Raw genomic sequence first — 13,621 nt, forward strand, 5'->3', positions numbered from 1 at the left:
TGCAGTCACAGGCAACGAACACGCACAGTCCTGGGGGTGCTCCACAGACGCTGCCAGGCAGGGTGCTGCTGGTGACGCCTGGAAGGGATGGGCATTCAGTGGAAGGGATTCAGTGGATGGTCAGAGGACAGGATCTAGTCCTGGCTCTTAAAGACCTTAGGCCAGGGCCTTCCCTTGGACCTGTTTCCTCAGTCAGAGAAGTAGGGGCGACATCCTTGCCCTGACTGCCCTCCCCAGGTGGTTCTGAGGCCCTGGACTAGTGAGGATGTATCCTGGAGCTGCAGTGGGCAGAGCTGAGACCTGGGCTTTGGGCCCAAGGGCCTAAGGGGAAGGAGGCCTGGGAAAGGAAGAGGGGTACTGCTTTGCCCTCCCCATATCACCCCTTCAGCAGGGCACGTATAGCCCAGCTCTGCCTAACAGCAGGGGCTCATAAAACGTTCTCTGCTAGGTGCCGCAGGCCTGAGGGTTCAGGGCAGCCAGGCCCAGAATCAAGCTCCACGGAGGCCAGAGGTCCCCATCTCCATAGTGATGACTGATGGCTTTGCTCCTTGGTACCTGCCTAGCAGGCCCCAGGCCAGGCTTCCTGGATACAAGGGGCCCTGGAAAGTGCAAAGATTGGAGCGCTCCTGCAGGGAGCTGCACACTGGGCGAGAAGCACTTGAATAAAGGTGTGCAGTGATACAATGCAGGGGCCTCTGTGACAGTGAGCATCATCACGATGGGGGCGGCACTGCGTCACCACGAGGTGGGTGTTGAATGTGTCACCGTGAGGGGGTCTCCACCTCTGACACCACGAGGAAGGTGCCCGTGGGAGGGGGCTCGCGGTGTCACGGGGCTTTTCCAGATGTGAGATTTTTTAGGATCTCATTTCACATGCAGAGTTTGCTACCCTAAGAGGATAACTGTAGGAAGAGACACAACCCTTCTTTGGAACCCTCCTTGCTCCAAATGCCTCCAAGTCCCCCCTCTCTTCACCTCTCCCTATCCCCCACCATTGCTTTTTCTCTGTTGAGGCTGTTTATTGCCCTCAGACGGTGGTGGGGTACGTTCTCCATGAGGGTTCACAGTCTTTTATTAGTCAAGTGGCCCGCCCTGGGAGCCAGGGGATATCCCACCTCTGAGAGAGGGAAGGGCCTGGAATCATGTCTGGAGTTGCTATTCACACTTAGAACCTGGCCCCTCATTCTTCTGTATAAGGAGCTTTGGGCTTGGCCAGGAGTAGACCCTTCCCCAAGGGTTTAGGCTAAAGGCCTAGACCCTGCAACAGAGCCTCAAAGCCCATGAACACTGTGCTAAGTGTCAGGGGTACTGAGGGTACCTAAATTCTGGTAAGACCTTCCCGCCCATACACCCAGGAGGGTAGTCTCCTCTGGCCTGACCACCCTGTCACACTTCATCCCAGCATGACCACAGCAGCCCACCTTCCCTTCTTCATCCACTCCCCAGGCAGGCAGAATGCTCCCAAGAGCTGGCATGTCTGGGGCTCTCCTCTCCATCTGGCTCAGAAGCAACAGAGATGGGTGTCACCTAAGAGGGCTCATGCCCATCACCGAGAGCTGGTGGCCCAGAGGACAGGCAGTTACACTCCAAGTCTCCTACTTGGGAGGCTCAAGGCAAGAATGAGGGCTCAACACTGTCTCCCAGTGGCTGTTTGAGGCCCACACCTACCATTCCACATTAGCTCCAGGGAGCTCGGAGCCCCCACTCAGGTCCAAGGGCTAGGGGAGAATAAAGCAAATACTGGAAATTATTTCTGGACTCGTCCTTTCGGCCTCTCCCAAGTATAACCCTGGGATCCCCAGGGCAAAGAGAGCAGGCACCCTGGCATGCAGCATGGCCAGGAACACAGGGTTCTGGGAGGTGGGGACTGAGGCTCCTTGCTTCCTGCCTGTCAGTGGCTCTGGCCACCTTCTGCTACAGAACAGGAGAGAAAACAAGGCCAGGACATCTAGTTTCTCCCCTTCCCTCCATCTTGGCAGGGATATTCTCCTCTCCTTAAACTTGGTCCCAGGGCTGCACCACTACCACCTAAGACAAGCAGATTCCCCTCCCTTCCCGCCACGGGAGCTGAGCTTGCCCTCCTGGCCCACATGGCCCCATGGCAGTCTCAGTGTCCCCAAGCCCCACTCAGCCTGATGCGCTGGGCTGCCTGTGGGTTGGTCAGGCAGGTGGGGATGGTTAGGGTTAGGGTTAGGGTGCTGCCGCCACTTTCCTCGTCCCCTCAGGTTACCTCGTTCTTTCCCCATGGACTGCCCTCCCAAAACTCCTCCAGGACCTCGAGGTGCAGGGCACTCACAGCCCAAAGGCCAGTAGGGAAGATTCAGGGAGACAAGGGAGACGAGTGGGACTGCAGGGAGGTGAGTACTGGGCTGAGATGCCCCAGATGTGCGCAGCTGGGGGCAGGAGGTGGAGTCTAGTCATCGGGCCTCTCTTCTGGAGGATCCTCATCGATGGGGGGTGCAGGTTGGCAGCGGAAGTGGTCGTTCCAAATCTTAAGGAAGGTAACCCGAAACTTCTGGATGCGGAAGGCATAGACGATGGGATTCATGGCCGAGTTACCATGTGTGAGGAAGATGGCGATGTACATGAGGAGCCTCGGCTTATGGCAGGAAGGGCAGAAGAGGGTGACGCAGTTAAGGATGTGTAGGGGCAGCCAGCTGAGAGCAAAGAGGAAGAGGATGAGGGCCAGCGACTTGGCGATCTTCAGCTCCTTCCCATAGTACTTCTGCGGGTCGCCAGAGGATGCCGACACCTTCCTGTTGAGCTGCTTGCGGATCAGGTAGAAGACCTCCAGGTAGATGAAGACCATGAGCAGCAGTGGGGGCAGCACCCAGACAAAGAAGTTGAAGTAGACCATGTACTCCATGCTGATCACCTTCTCAAACTGACACTTGATCACGGGCTCACCTACACTGCCATTGGCCACCCAGGCCCGCTCCACCGCACTCAGGTTGTTCCAGCCGAACATAGGTGTCAAGCCCACCACAAAGGAGAGAATCCAGCAGCCAACGATGGCCACCACAGCCCTTCGGGGAGTCACCACTGTCTTGTACCTGGGGGAGAGGAGGGCAGAGTGTGAGGCCCCCTCCTCAGTTCACCCGGCCCCTGGGGGTCTCTAAGAGGAGGCCCCTGCTCAGCCAGGGCCCAATGAGTGGGGAGGTGCATGTCTTTGGCTAGAGGGTCAAGTCTTTGGGATCTAAAATTTAGGCCAGAACTTGGCGATGCACTGGTTCATGTCTACTGCTGAGGGTGGGAAAAAACAGAGAAGAAAATAACAAATGAGTTCCTTTAGGAGTCTTACTAAAATTACCAAGGTAAAAATTGCTCACATGTGCTTGGCACACCCCCACTGGTGACCTTATCATTGCTTCGTGACAGTTCCCATGGGGTAGAAAAGCACCAGCAGAATGAATGCCCATTTGACAGCTGAGAAAACTGAGGTTCAGAGTAGCCACGCCTTCTGCCCGAGACCACATGGAGGGTGGCAGCGCTGTCCTGGGCTTCCTAACTGACCACAACGACAAGGTGATTAACAAACCACCCCTCCCCTTGGGCCAGCTGACACACTACCATAAAAAGCCTTCCCACACCCCCTCCTTTCGGCTGTGTCCCATCTCTGCCAGTGCCCCCATCTCCCACCTCCATCCTTACCTCGCCTCCCCTTTCAGTCATGTACAGTACTTATCTCCTGAGGGGCTGATCTCAAGAACCAGCTCTCTACCCCCAAGATAATTGGGAATTATTCTCAGGAGAGAAAACTGATGTTCACTGAGGACTGCATGCAAGGGACTCCCATTTATGCATGCATGCATGGGTGTATTCATTCATTTTTGCGTGCTTTCTGTGCCATTGGTCTCTGTGCTAGGAGTAAGATAAAGAATCCCTACCTCTATGCAGCTCACATTTTGGGTGAAGAAATAGATAACACAAAAGTAAGGAAATAAATAAACAAGGCAGCTAGAGGTTGTGATATGTCCTTTGAAGGAAATAAGCAGGACGATGTCAAGGGGCAGAGCTACCAAGCTTTTTCATGCCGTGACATACACAGATGATGAAAACATTTGGATGACACAGAAAATGGATGAGGCTGCCCATGGGCCGTGACTCTGCCCCCAGGGTTGAGATGATGCCCCTCCGAGGGGGGGGCTCCCCACTTCCCTTTAAACCAATCCAGCCAGCAGCCAGCATGTCCTCTGCCCACGCACTGGCCTTGGAGCTAGCGCCAAGGGCTGGGGCCCGCCCAGCTCTGTGCTGAGGAGCTGGCTCAGCCCAGCAGCTTGCCCAGTTGTTATTTTCCAATGTAGCGTCTGTGATGGAGGGAGTCCCCTCCTGAGCACGTGAACAGCTACTGAGACCCACGGGTGTGGAGGCGGAGGCCTCCCTCTGACTCCGTTTTCTTCTGTCCCATGCCTGTGGAATCTGCGGCATTCTCCTTCACGGCAATGATTCTTCAGGTCCCTCTCACCCTGGACCAAAGCCCACTGCTCCTTGAAGGCTTTACAGGAGTGGGAAGGGGAATGATTTGAGGGATGGGAGAAACTGGACCCCACCCCCACCCCATCTAGAAAGCAAGCACTAGATAAGCAACCTCATTTCTAATCTCATCATTCCAGTGGGGAAACTGAGGCCCCTAGATGACTCCAACACCTTCAGTGTGGTGCCCCATCCCCTACTCTGTAATCATAGGGTCCTTGTGTCCCCAAAGCTCCAAGGGGCCTTGAAATCTGGCCAGTTTGCTTCTGCCTTCCTGAAGTTTTCTTAGGTCTAATCCTTGCTCTCTTGCTGTAACTGAAGCCTACTTCCACCTCTTGAATCCCCAGCAGGAAAGCCAGCCTGGTGCATACTTTGGAGTCAGAGAGATCCATATCTGGGCCCCAGGTCTGCAACTTACTAGGTCAGTTCTTCCCCTGTAAAGTGAGACTGTGGGACCCACTTCAGATGAGCTAACATATGGGAAATGCTCTGTAAGCACGCCACCAATATCCCTGTGCCTGAGCTCCTAACCCTCCAAGCCCCTGAAAACACACACACCTGAGAAACCCTGCTATCTCTAGGTGCTCAGCAAACACAGCCTAATGGCTCTGTAAACAGCTGGCTCAAGGTTTGTTTCTGATGAGCTTAAAGATGTCCTATAGTGAAAGAAGCTCTGGGCAAGTCCATGGGGTGAGACTAAAGGAGCGCAGGTCATTCTATCAGAAGATATGGGGAGGGGGAAGGCTAAGCTGTGACAAAGCGAGAGAGTGGCATGGACATATAGACACTACCAACGTAAAATAGAGAGCTAGTGGGAAGCAGCCGCATAGCACAGGGAGATCAGCTCGGTGCTTTGTGACCACCTAGAGGCGTGGGATAGGGAGGGTGGGAGACGCAAGAGGGAAGAGGTATGGGAACACAGGTATATGTATAACTGATTCACTTTGTTATAAAGCAGAAACTAACACACCATTGTAAAGCAATTATACTCCAATAAAGCTGTAAAAAAAATTAAAATAAATAAATTTTTTTTTAAAAAGGCTAAGGTACTCTGCCACAGCTGTCACAGGCAGGGTGCAGGTCCCTGTGGCGAGCCGCCGCAGAGCCCAGTGGAGCGGCAGCTGTGGAAGGAAGGATGTAGGCCAGGCACCCCCCATCACAGCCCATCACAGCTATGATTTATGTCATATTGATCATTTACAAAGCCCTTTTACGTTCATGTCCCAGGTAATCCCCGTAACCACCCTGTGAGGTGAGTACAGCGCAAAATGGAATCCCCATTGTACAGATTAGGAACTCGAGGTCCAGAAATGGGCAACGACTTGCCCACATCTCCTGACTCCAAGACCAGCTCTCCTCAGGGCACCAGGCTGACTGTGGGTTGTTTAGATGTGGATGACTGGCAGATTGGGAACATCCCTTTCCTACAAGCTTTAAAATGGGAATGTCTAGACCCTATTCAAAGGTGGTACCACCCAGAGAAAGGGGGGTAGACAAAGTGACCTCTGGTATTGCCGTCCAGCCTGAGGACTAGGGGAGCGGGTATCTCTCCCAGGACCCACATTTGGGCAGTGATGACCCACCAAGAGAGGAGGTGAATTCTGACAGTGTCCCAGGTGACAGAGGAGGAGGTAACTTCTAGCTAGAGAGGTGCCGCCTTTTCTCTTCCCCTCACCCTTCTCAACTGCCTGGAGCCCCGGGGGTTAAAGCTTTCCTAGGGCTCCTCCGGGCCAGGTCCCAGCAGACCCTGCAGCTTAGGGTATCAGTTCTCATCTGTTTTTCTTGCTATTTTCTCCATGGTGGGAAAGGGCTGGACCCAGGACCTTGGCTGAGGTAGGGCTGGCTCTCACAGGAAGGGCTGCCTCTCAGAGCTGGGAGAAAAACCTACCTCTCCCTACACGTGGGAAAGAGAAGCAGAGGCTGCAAGTCCTAGGGTGCACATGGGGTGGGGCGTGCTGAATGTGCCACAAACACTTGTCCCATAAGTCATGGTCCAAGGCCTCATAACCCCCAACTTTATAGACAGCCCTGTGAGAGCTAGCCAGAGAGATGGCTGTCCTCGGGAGTGTGCAGTCTCAGACAGACAAAGGGGAGGCAACAGAATGGAGGCACTGGAATACCAAGCGGAGCCCTGTCCACAGGCAAGCAGGGCAGGCAGCTCCTTAAAGATGTTGTTGAAGAAACCAGGGAGAGCCCTGCCCGCTCCTGTAGCTCCCACACAGTGCATAGAATCCCCCCATTGGTGAGATGTTCCTTTGGGTTAAGAATCGCCCTCTCTGTGTGTTATTTTTAAAGCCAAGATAACGTTGACTCCATAGTATGAATTACTTTATTTGTCAGTATCTTCTTATTGATGATGAGAAAAATGAAAAAACTGGGTACCTAGAGTAGTTGGGGTGGCAGAGACTCCAAGAGGAAAAGGGAGAGCTTAAGGAAAGAGGTAGACGAGTCTCCTGTTGCCAAGAGCTGGCCTAGCGGAACAGACAAGTTTTTCATAATATAGCTGCTGCAACAATAAGTCAGTGTGGTTTAGAGGTCAAAGTTAGGGAAGGAGGGCTACAAATCCTGTACCCAAATAGGGCACGGCAGAGGAAGCCTTTGCTACTTCCCTGGACACCTCGGCAGGGCTGCCATAGGAGGGGAGGAGGTCCTGGAGGCTAAGGGAGGGGGGATGTTCAAAAATAATAGTTAACTGATTGACAGCAATAATAGCAATGCTAATAAAAGCTAACATTTATTGATGCTTTTCATGTGCTGGCACCAACTTTATAGACAGCCCTGTGACTTAGGCATTATTATGATTTTTATTCTCATTTTCTAATCGCAGTAACTGAGATTCAGATTATGAAACATGTCCAAGGTCACTCAGTGAGTAAGAGGTAGAGATGGAATTTCTAAGACTGAGATTTGTCCTAGTCCAAAGCCCATGAAGGACCCCAGCTCTGCCACTTCGGGAAGGTGGAGGACAAGGGGGGCTCAGAGGGTGGAGGTCCAGTACAGAAGAAGGGAGTCATGGTGGACCTCCGCTGCTTCAGGTAACCCTCTGGACTGGGCAGCTCTGAAGATGGCAGCAGGCCTGCCTGGGAGCCTCCCTCCTCCCTCCAAGTCCAACCTCTTTTGTAGCCCTCAGGCTGGTCTGTTCATGATCTGCTCAGCGGTTTAGTCGTCAGTGCTGGGGCAAGTAGGCAGCGGAGGCACCCTCCCTTTTCATTCATTAAACAGATATTCACGGAGGGCTCTTAGGTGCCCGGTTACAAGTGCTGGGTTCAGGAATATCGAAGAGAACAGGCTTTCAGGAAAGTGACATTCTAGAGGCAGGGGATAAACCAATAAACAGATCGTTTGAGACCTACCAAGTGAAATGAATAGGACACCCTGAGAGCGAGTGGCTGGGCATGGAGTGCCGCTGACTTAGCTTGTGTACGTGCTCAGGACAGCCTCTCTGGGGAGGAGACACTGAGCTGAGAGGGACACGATCACCTACGGCAGCCAGGCATGAGGTACCAGCAGGCAAAGTCCTGAGGCCCGAGTGGCTCAGGGAGCAGAGCAGCTAGTGGGGGCTTCCCGAGAGTGAAGGCAAGGGCCAGGGCGGGGCCACCTGGGCTGGGCAGGTCACACGAAAGGTTCCAAGGTTTTATTCTTGCGCAGGGAAAGCCATTGTAAGCAAAGGAGTAATCTCCAATTTCTGTTTTTAAAAGATGCTTCAGGCTGCGGTGTGGGGAGTGTGTTGTGTGCGGCAGGGGAAGCAAGAACACCGCGGGGAGAGCGTACTTCAGCCATCCGGATAAGAGGCGAGGTGGTGAGCTCTCGTGGGCGGCAGTGGGGAGTGGGGAGGAGTGCCTGGCTGTCAGATGTGTTTGGGAACAGAGCCAACAGGACCTGTTGCTGAGTTTGGATGTCCAGGTGAGAGAATGCACCATCAGGATGACTCTCATGTTTTGATCCCGACCACTGAAGGGAGAGTGGGGCCATTCCCTGACCCTGACTCCTCTCTGGCCAGGGGCCCTTCCCCTACTCCCAATCCTGTTGCACTCACTCAGGAAGTCCAGACCACACTACTGGACACTTCTTTGTGTGCACCTCCCACCTGGGGCCTTTGCACTTCCTGCTCACCTCCCTGAGAGGGCTGGGAAGGCTCCTTCCCCCACGTCCAGATCTCAGCTTAGATGTCACCTCCTCAGAGGAGATTCCCTGGCCACCCTGCAAAAGAAGCCCTTCACTCCATAGCCTTCTGCCGTTTTTCATTCTCTTGATAGAGCTTATCACTTCCTGACTCTCTGAATCCATTCATCTACCACCCCCCCACAACTGCTTCCTCTCTCGTTTAGATATAGATATAAATATGTAGGTGTTTAGGAATTTATTATGTTTCTCTCCAGTGGAATGTAACTCCATTAGGACAGAGATTCATTTTGCAAGTTCACCAACTGTGTTCCCAGTACCTAGAAAAGTACTCAATAATTATTTGTTGAATGAATGAGTAAATAGACGTAAAAATGGATACATGAATCCATATATCCATTTATTCAGTCATTTATGATTTATTCAATGACAAATACATTTTATTCAATGATAAATAAATAAATGATAAATAAATAAAAGTGATAAATTAAAAAAAATTATTCGATCATTCATGATTAATTGAGGACCTACCATGTGAGTATGTCAGGGAACCACAGGTAAGGATTAAATGGTAGGTGTTCAATTAGAGACAGTCAGATTAGAAAGGCATAGCTGAAGTCTTAGAAGCAATTACAGTGCCCTGGATGAAAAAAATCTTTCCCCTGTTCATTACCCACTGGGCTAGAAGCTGTGGGGATCTGCTGCTAAGTCAGATAACTACTGGTCCCCTACTTAAGTCCTGTGACATAAGGTTGCTCCGATGAGGGCCCCTTATGAGAGGTATGAGTGAGTGCCACCAGGCCACCAGCCAGCCTCCAGCACATCCATGGCAGCCCTGAGCCCCGGCTCTGTCCCTGCATACTGTGAGACCAGCAGAGGCTACCCCGGGCCAGAACTAGCCTCCCCAGAGTCTTCCAGAGCAGCATTTCCAACTCAAGCTAAGCCCCAGCAGGAGCCATGAGCCTGCCTGAGCTCTCCATTGGTCCTTTGCTTCATGAAGAGGCCCCTTTCATAGGTGGGATCAAATCCAGTCGGAGGCCTGACTGCACAGAGGGGTGTCCTCTGTCTGCCTACAGCCTCACAGGAGGGCTCTTCCTGGACACCACTGGGAACTGACTTTTAGGCTGACTCTGAGGACATGAACAATAAGCCTCCTCAGAACAGGAAAAGCTCAGGATGCCATCAGGTGGTGAACACACCAGGGGACCGAGGCAGGAAAGATGCATTTGACAGAGGAAAGAGAAGGGGGGCAGGCGGCATAGAGATCCGCAAAAACTCTTTGGTGGACCAAGAACTGACCAACGGAGGAAGGTGCTCAGAGAAGCTACTCCATCACTGTAGAAAAAAGGCTGGAGTGTGCTGGTCCTGAAGCTGTATGTCCTCAGCTTCCCCTCCTTGCCCTGCCCCGCTCTGAGCCGCGGGGGGAGGGCGGCTGACCCCTGCAGGCTGCATTTCCCAAGCTCCTGGGTCGCTGGGTTCATGGAAGGCATTGGAGTGCTGGAGGAAGGAGGTGGAAGGATATTTCCACCCCCCTCTCTCCGTCACAGATGGGTCTCAGGCAGCGGTTATATCTCTTCCTTGGCTCTACCTCCCACCAGCCAGGCCCCCTATGGTTTCAGCGTCCACTAGCCCCCTGTAGCCCCTGGGCTCCAGGACCACCTCCTTCCTTTGCCCTTCAGCCTAGGGGTAGCTTCCTGTTGTTGCTAATGTCTGAGTTACCTCACTATCCCCTATTTGACTTCTTAGATGCTTCATCACCTGTGTGACCAATTCCTGGCATTAAAAGCCCTCAGCTGTAAACGCCTAAAGCGATTTCCATGTTCCTGGTTAGATCCCAATGGTTCAGGAGTGAAGCTGGAGCAGGAAAAATTGAATGTAGTTATCACAAAGAACTCCCTCCTCGAGGGATGAGAGAACTGACCGGACGCTTAATAAATATGTGTTGACTCAAAAGAAGAGAGAGAGAATCCACAGGATGGGTTTGGAAAAGGCTAAACATGGCTCTGTTTGAAGGCAGGGGTGATGAAGTGTCCTGTGAACCGCTGAGACCAGGGCAGGGTCCTCAGGCCTGGCTGTCCCTGTTTCTTGTCACCAAGGCACTGGGCATGCGGCTGGGTAGGGGACCGGAGCATGTCTGCATCTTTCTGCAATGGGCAGTTTGGAGAGTCTGGGACTGAACCCTCCATCTTCCCTTCCCACTTTCTTGCCTTGTAGGAAGGAGCGATATTCCACAGCTCTGGTGACCTCCTTCCTTGCCTCCCTCCTTATCATTGATCTCAGCTAGTTGTAACTGGAAACTTGGATCTGAGGGATCCAAGGGAAGTCAGGGAAGTCAGGCTTTAGGACTATAAACCACTTCCTTCAGAGAAATTCTCCCTCTCAAAGGAAACAGGAAACCGGATACAATCAAAGGCACTGGGCACACTCCAGGGGCCAAATATTTAACGGTAACATTCCCCGGGGGAGTCTGGATCAGGGACCCTGGGGAGGGACTTGGATGTCTGGGTCCTAATAATCCTGCCTTGAATCTTGCTTGCTTCAGGACCTGTGGCATCACCCACCAATTCTAAATATCAGTGTCACCAATCCCCAAAAGGGGGATCCGTTGGACACCCTCAAGGCTAGTTTGCAGAACTATAGAGAGCGGGCCCAGACACTGAACTCCTTGAAAGAAGAGAGCTGGATAAATTCGTTAGGCTAGTAGCATAATGGGCCTTGGAAATAACTCCTGGTCACGTTCTGAGGACAAACAACTCAACAGCCTGGTGGGAAAAACAATTATGTCTAGGTATGTGACCCAGTAGCGTCCTCTATTCTGAACGTCCTCTGTTCTCCCTGCTTCAGATTCAGAGCCCCTTCCTTGAATCTGGGAGTGAGCAGAAAAAACATAGCCCCTGACCTAAAGGAGTTCTCCATCTGATGGGGAAGGTATAGCCCCTGAGCAGAGGGAATGCCCAGTCTGATGGGAGAGCAGCCCAGGCTAAATAAAACATACGAGGCCAAAGTTCCTGGCGTCAACCCCAGACTGAAAGGTGGCACAGGTAACTGACATTGCAAGTCCTACCTCAGGCCTGTGTGCCTGTGACAAAGCCCCTCTCCTCTCTGGTTGCATCCTCTCATCCTTACAAAGAGGGGCTGGGATTTGTCCAGTGCACCTGATCCAGAGGAGGCTGCAGGGGGTAGTGTAGGGAGGGAGGTTCTCAGGTTTGGGGAAGGCATATTTTCAAAGTATACTTGCCTACAATCCCCAACCCTTTCCCACAGTCCGGGGCATATCAGAATGTCCCCACACAGGCAATGGGAGGCCCAGGGACTGCACTTTGACACAATCCCCTAGGTAATTTTGAGATGCAGCCACCTCCTCCCCGGCCCCAGTCCTCTAGCTCCTGAGACCACTGCAGCCCCACATCCCAGTGACAGGGTGGTCTTCAGGGAGGAGGGTGTCTGACCTGAGCTGTAAACTCAGGACAACTGGACCCAGACCTCAGCATTCCCGGCCATTTCCTGCTCTGAGATTTGATTCTCTCCAGCTCTTGGGGTAAGGCCAGGATGGTGAAAATACCAAGGGCAAATTACCCCACCTGCTGTGGGAGACTTTCTGACTCATTCGGCAGTATGGAAAAAAATTTTCCTGTCTGCATATGGATTTAATGACCTACGAGTGGCTGGCGCAGCGAGGCCTTACTGGGATGACCACTGTAGTAAAGGGGGTCAAATTTCTTTTCCAACTAAGTGGAAAGACCTGACATTATAAGAAAAGGGAGCTGATTGAATCATTCCCCAGCAGCCTCTCTGGTCTTTGCAGACAGTGGTCACTTTTAATAGGTGGCAGGGAATCCTGCAGCCTGGCTGGCACATCAGGAGGGTGAGGGCAGGAGGGAGCTGGAAATGTGCAGAGCTCCCTAGGCTTGAGAGAGCAGGGGGCCCACGCTGCCCATCAAGGTGCCTGCAAGGACAGCAATGACATGAGGACCCCCAGAGCGGGGCAGTCCTCCCTTGGAGCACCTCACTGTGGTGGGAACCAGCAGACCTTGGTTCTGGTCCAGGCTTTGTTGGGAGGGAATGAGCTGGCCTTGGGTGAAACTCCTCTCCTTTGGGGGCATCTCTATCCTCATCTGGATGATGTAGGACTGAATGAGATGTTTCCCAAGCTCTGGCAGGTCAAGTTCCCCTCTTCTGAAATGTGTCAGATCATCTTATACGAAGAGGTGAACTTGGCACTAGTGGAGGGAGGGAACACCAAAAACCAGTTTGGGGATGGGGATCCCAGGGGCAGTAGTTGAGAGGCACCTACAACTCCCCAGAAGGGAGTCCCCCCTCTAAGGATTTCACGCTCCAGCTATGTGCCCCATGGAGAGGAAGATGGGAAGCAACATGGAATGGAAAGAGAAATAAATGTTTGTTGTGAGTGAATGAATGAAGGAATGAATGAAGAGTGCTGCGGAGCCAGATCTGAGTTCAAGCTGTGGCTCTCCCAGTTAACAGCTTGTGGCCTTGACCAAGTAAAAATTTCTTGAGCCTTGCTTTTGTCCTCAGCGTAACGGCACAAGAAGACTTGCTTGGCAGGCTCACTGGGGCCATGAGGCCCCTCTGTGAATAGTGGCAGCTGGTGTCTAGTGTTATCACCACCCCTCTCCCAAGGATGTCCCCGACTCCCCCAGAAAATACAGTCAGCTCCTGAAGAGATACAAAACAGGTTGCAGTGACACAGACAAACAAAAAGTTATTTGTTTCACTTTGGAAAGACTGGTCACATGGCTTTAGTATCCATTTTGCACTCAGCTCTCCTACCTAACTCAACCCTGGTACAGAATTAGTCTGTGTTCCCTGATCTGTCTGCCTAGCATCTGAGTCTTGGGTGGGGAGCAGATAGGGATGTGGGAGCTTGCTGAGCCCAGCACAAACCCCACACAGGGCCCTGGTGAAGCCACACTTCCTGGCTAAGCGCAGGAAAACTCTCTTGAGTAAGTGGCCAGTGTAGAGACTGGAGACGGGCGAGGCAGACTCAGGGGGAGCTCATGATGTC

At 52.6% G+C, this 13,621-nt stretch overlaps 1 protein-coding gene across 2 annotated transcripts in view; it reads right to left on the reverse strand.

The window, feature by feature from the left end:
• Nucleotides 1-9: 9 nt before the first annotated feature.
• Nucleotides 10-13,621, reverse strand: part of ADORA1 (adenosine A1 receptor) — a 34,723-nt gene continuing 21,111 nt past the window's right edge. Inside the window, exons 2-3 of one of the 2 annotated variants that reach the window (XM_024751143.1) lie at nt 2,366-3,053; nt 10-78 (exon numbers count right to left, since the gene is read on the reverse strand). In XM_024751143.1, coding sequence (XP_024606911.1) covers nt 2,414-3,053 — 640 coding nt within the window. In that variant the 3' untranslated portion in view covers nt 10-78; nt 2,366-2,413. Of the gene's footprint in view, nt 79-1,054; nt 3,054-13,621 lie in introns of those variants that run through there. The other variant, XM_024751142.1, reaches the window with a different exon arrangement.

The sequence above is a fragment of the Neophocaena asiaeorientalis genome, unplaced genomic scaffold, assembly GCF_003031525.2.
Source record: "Neophocaena asiaeorientalis asiaeorientalis breed wild unplaced genomic scaffold, Neophocaena_asiaeorientalis_V1.1 scaffold67, whole genome shotgun sequence".
NCBI classification, from domain to species: Eukaryota; Metazoa; Chordata; class Mammalia; order Artiodactyla; family Phocoenidae; genus Neophocaena; species Neophocaena asiaeorientalis.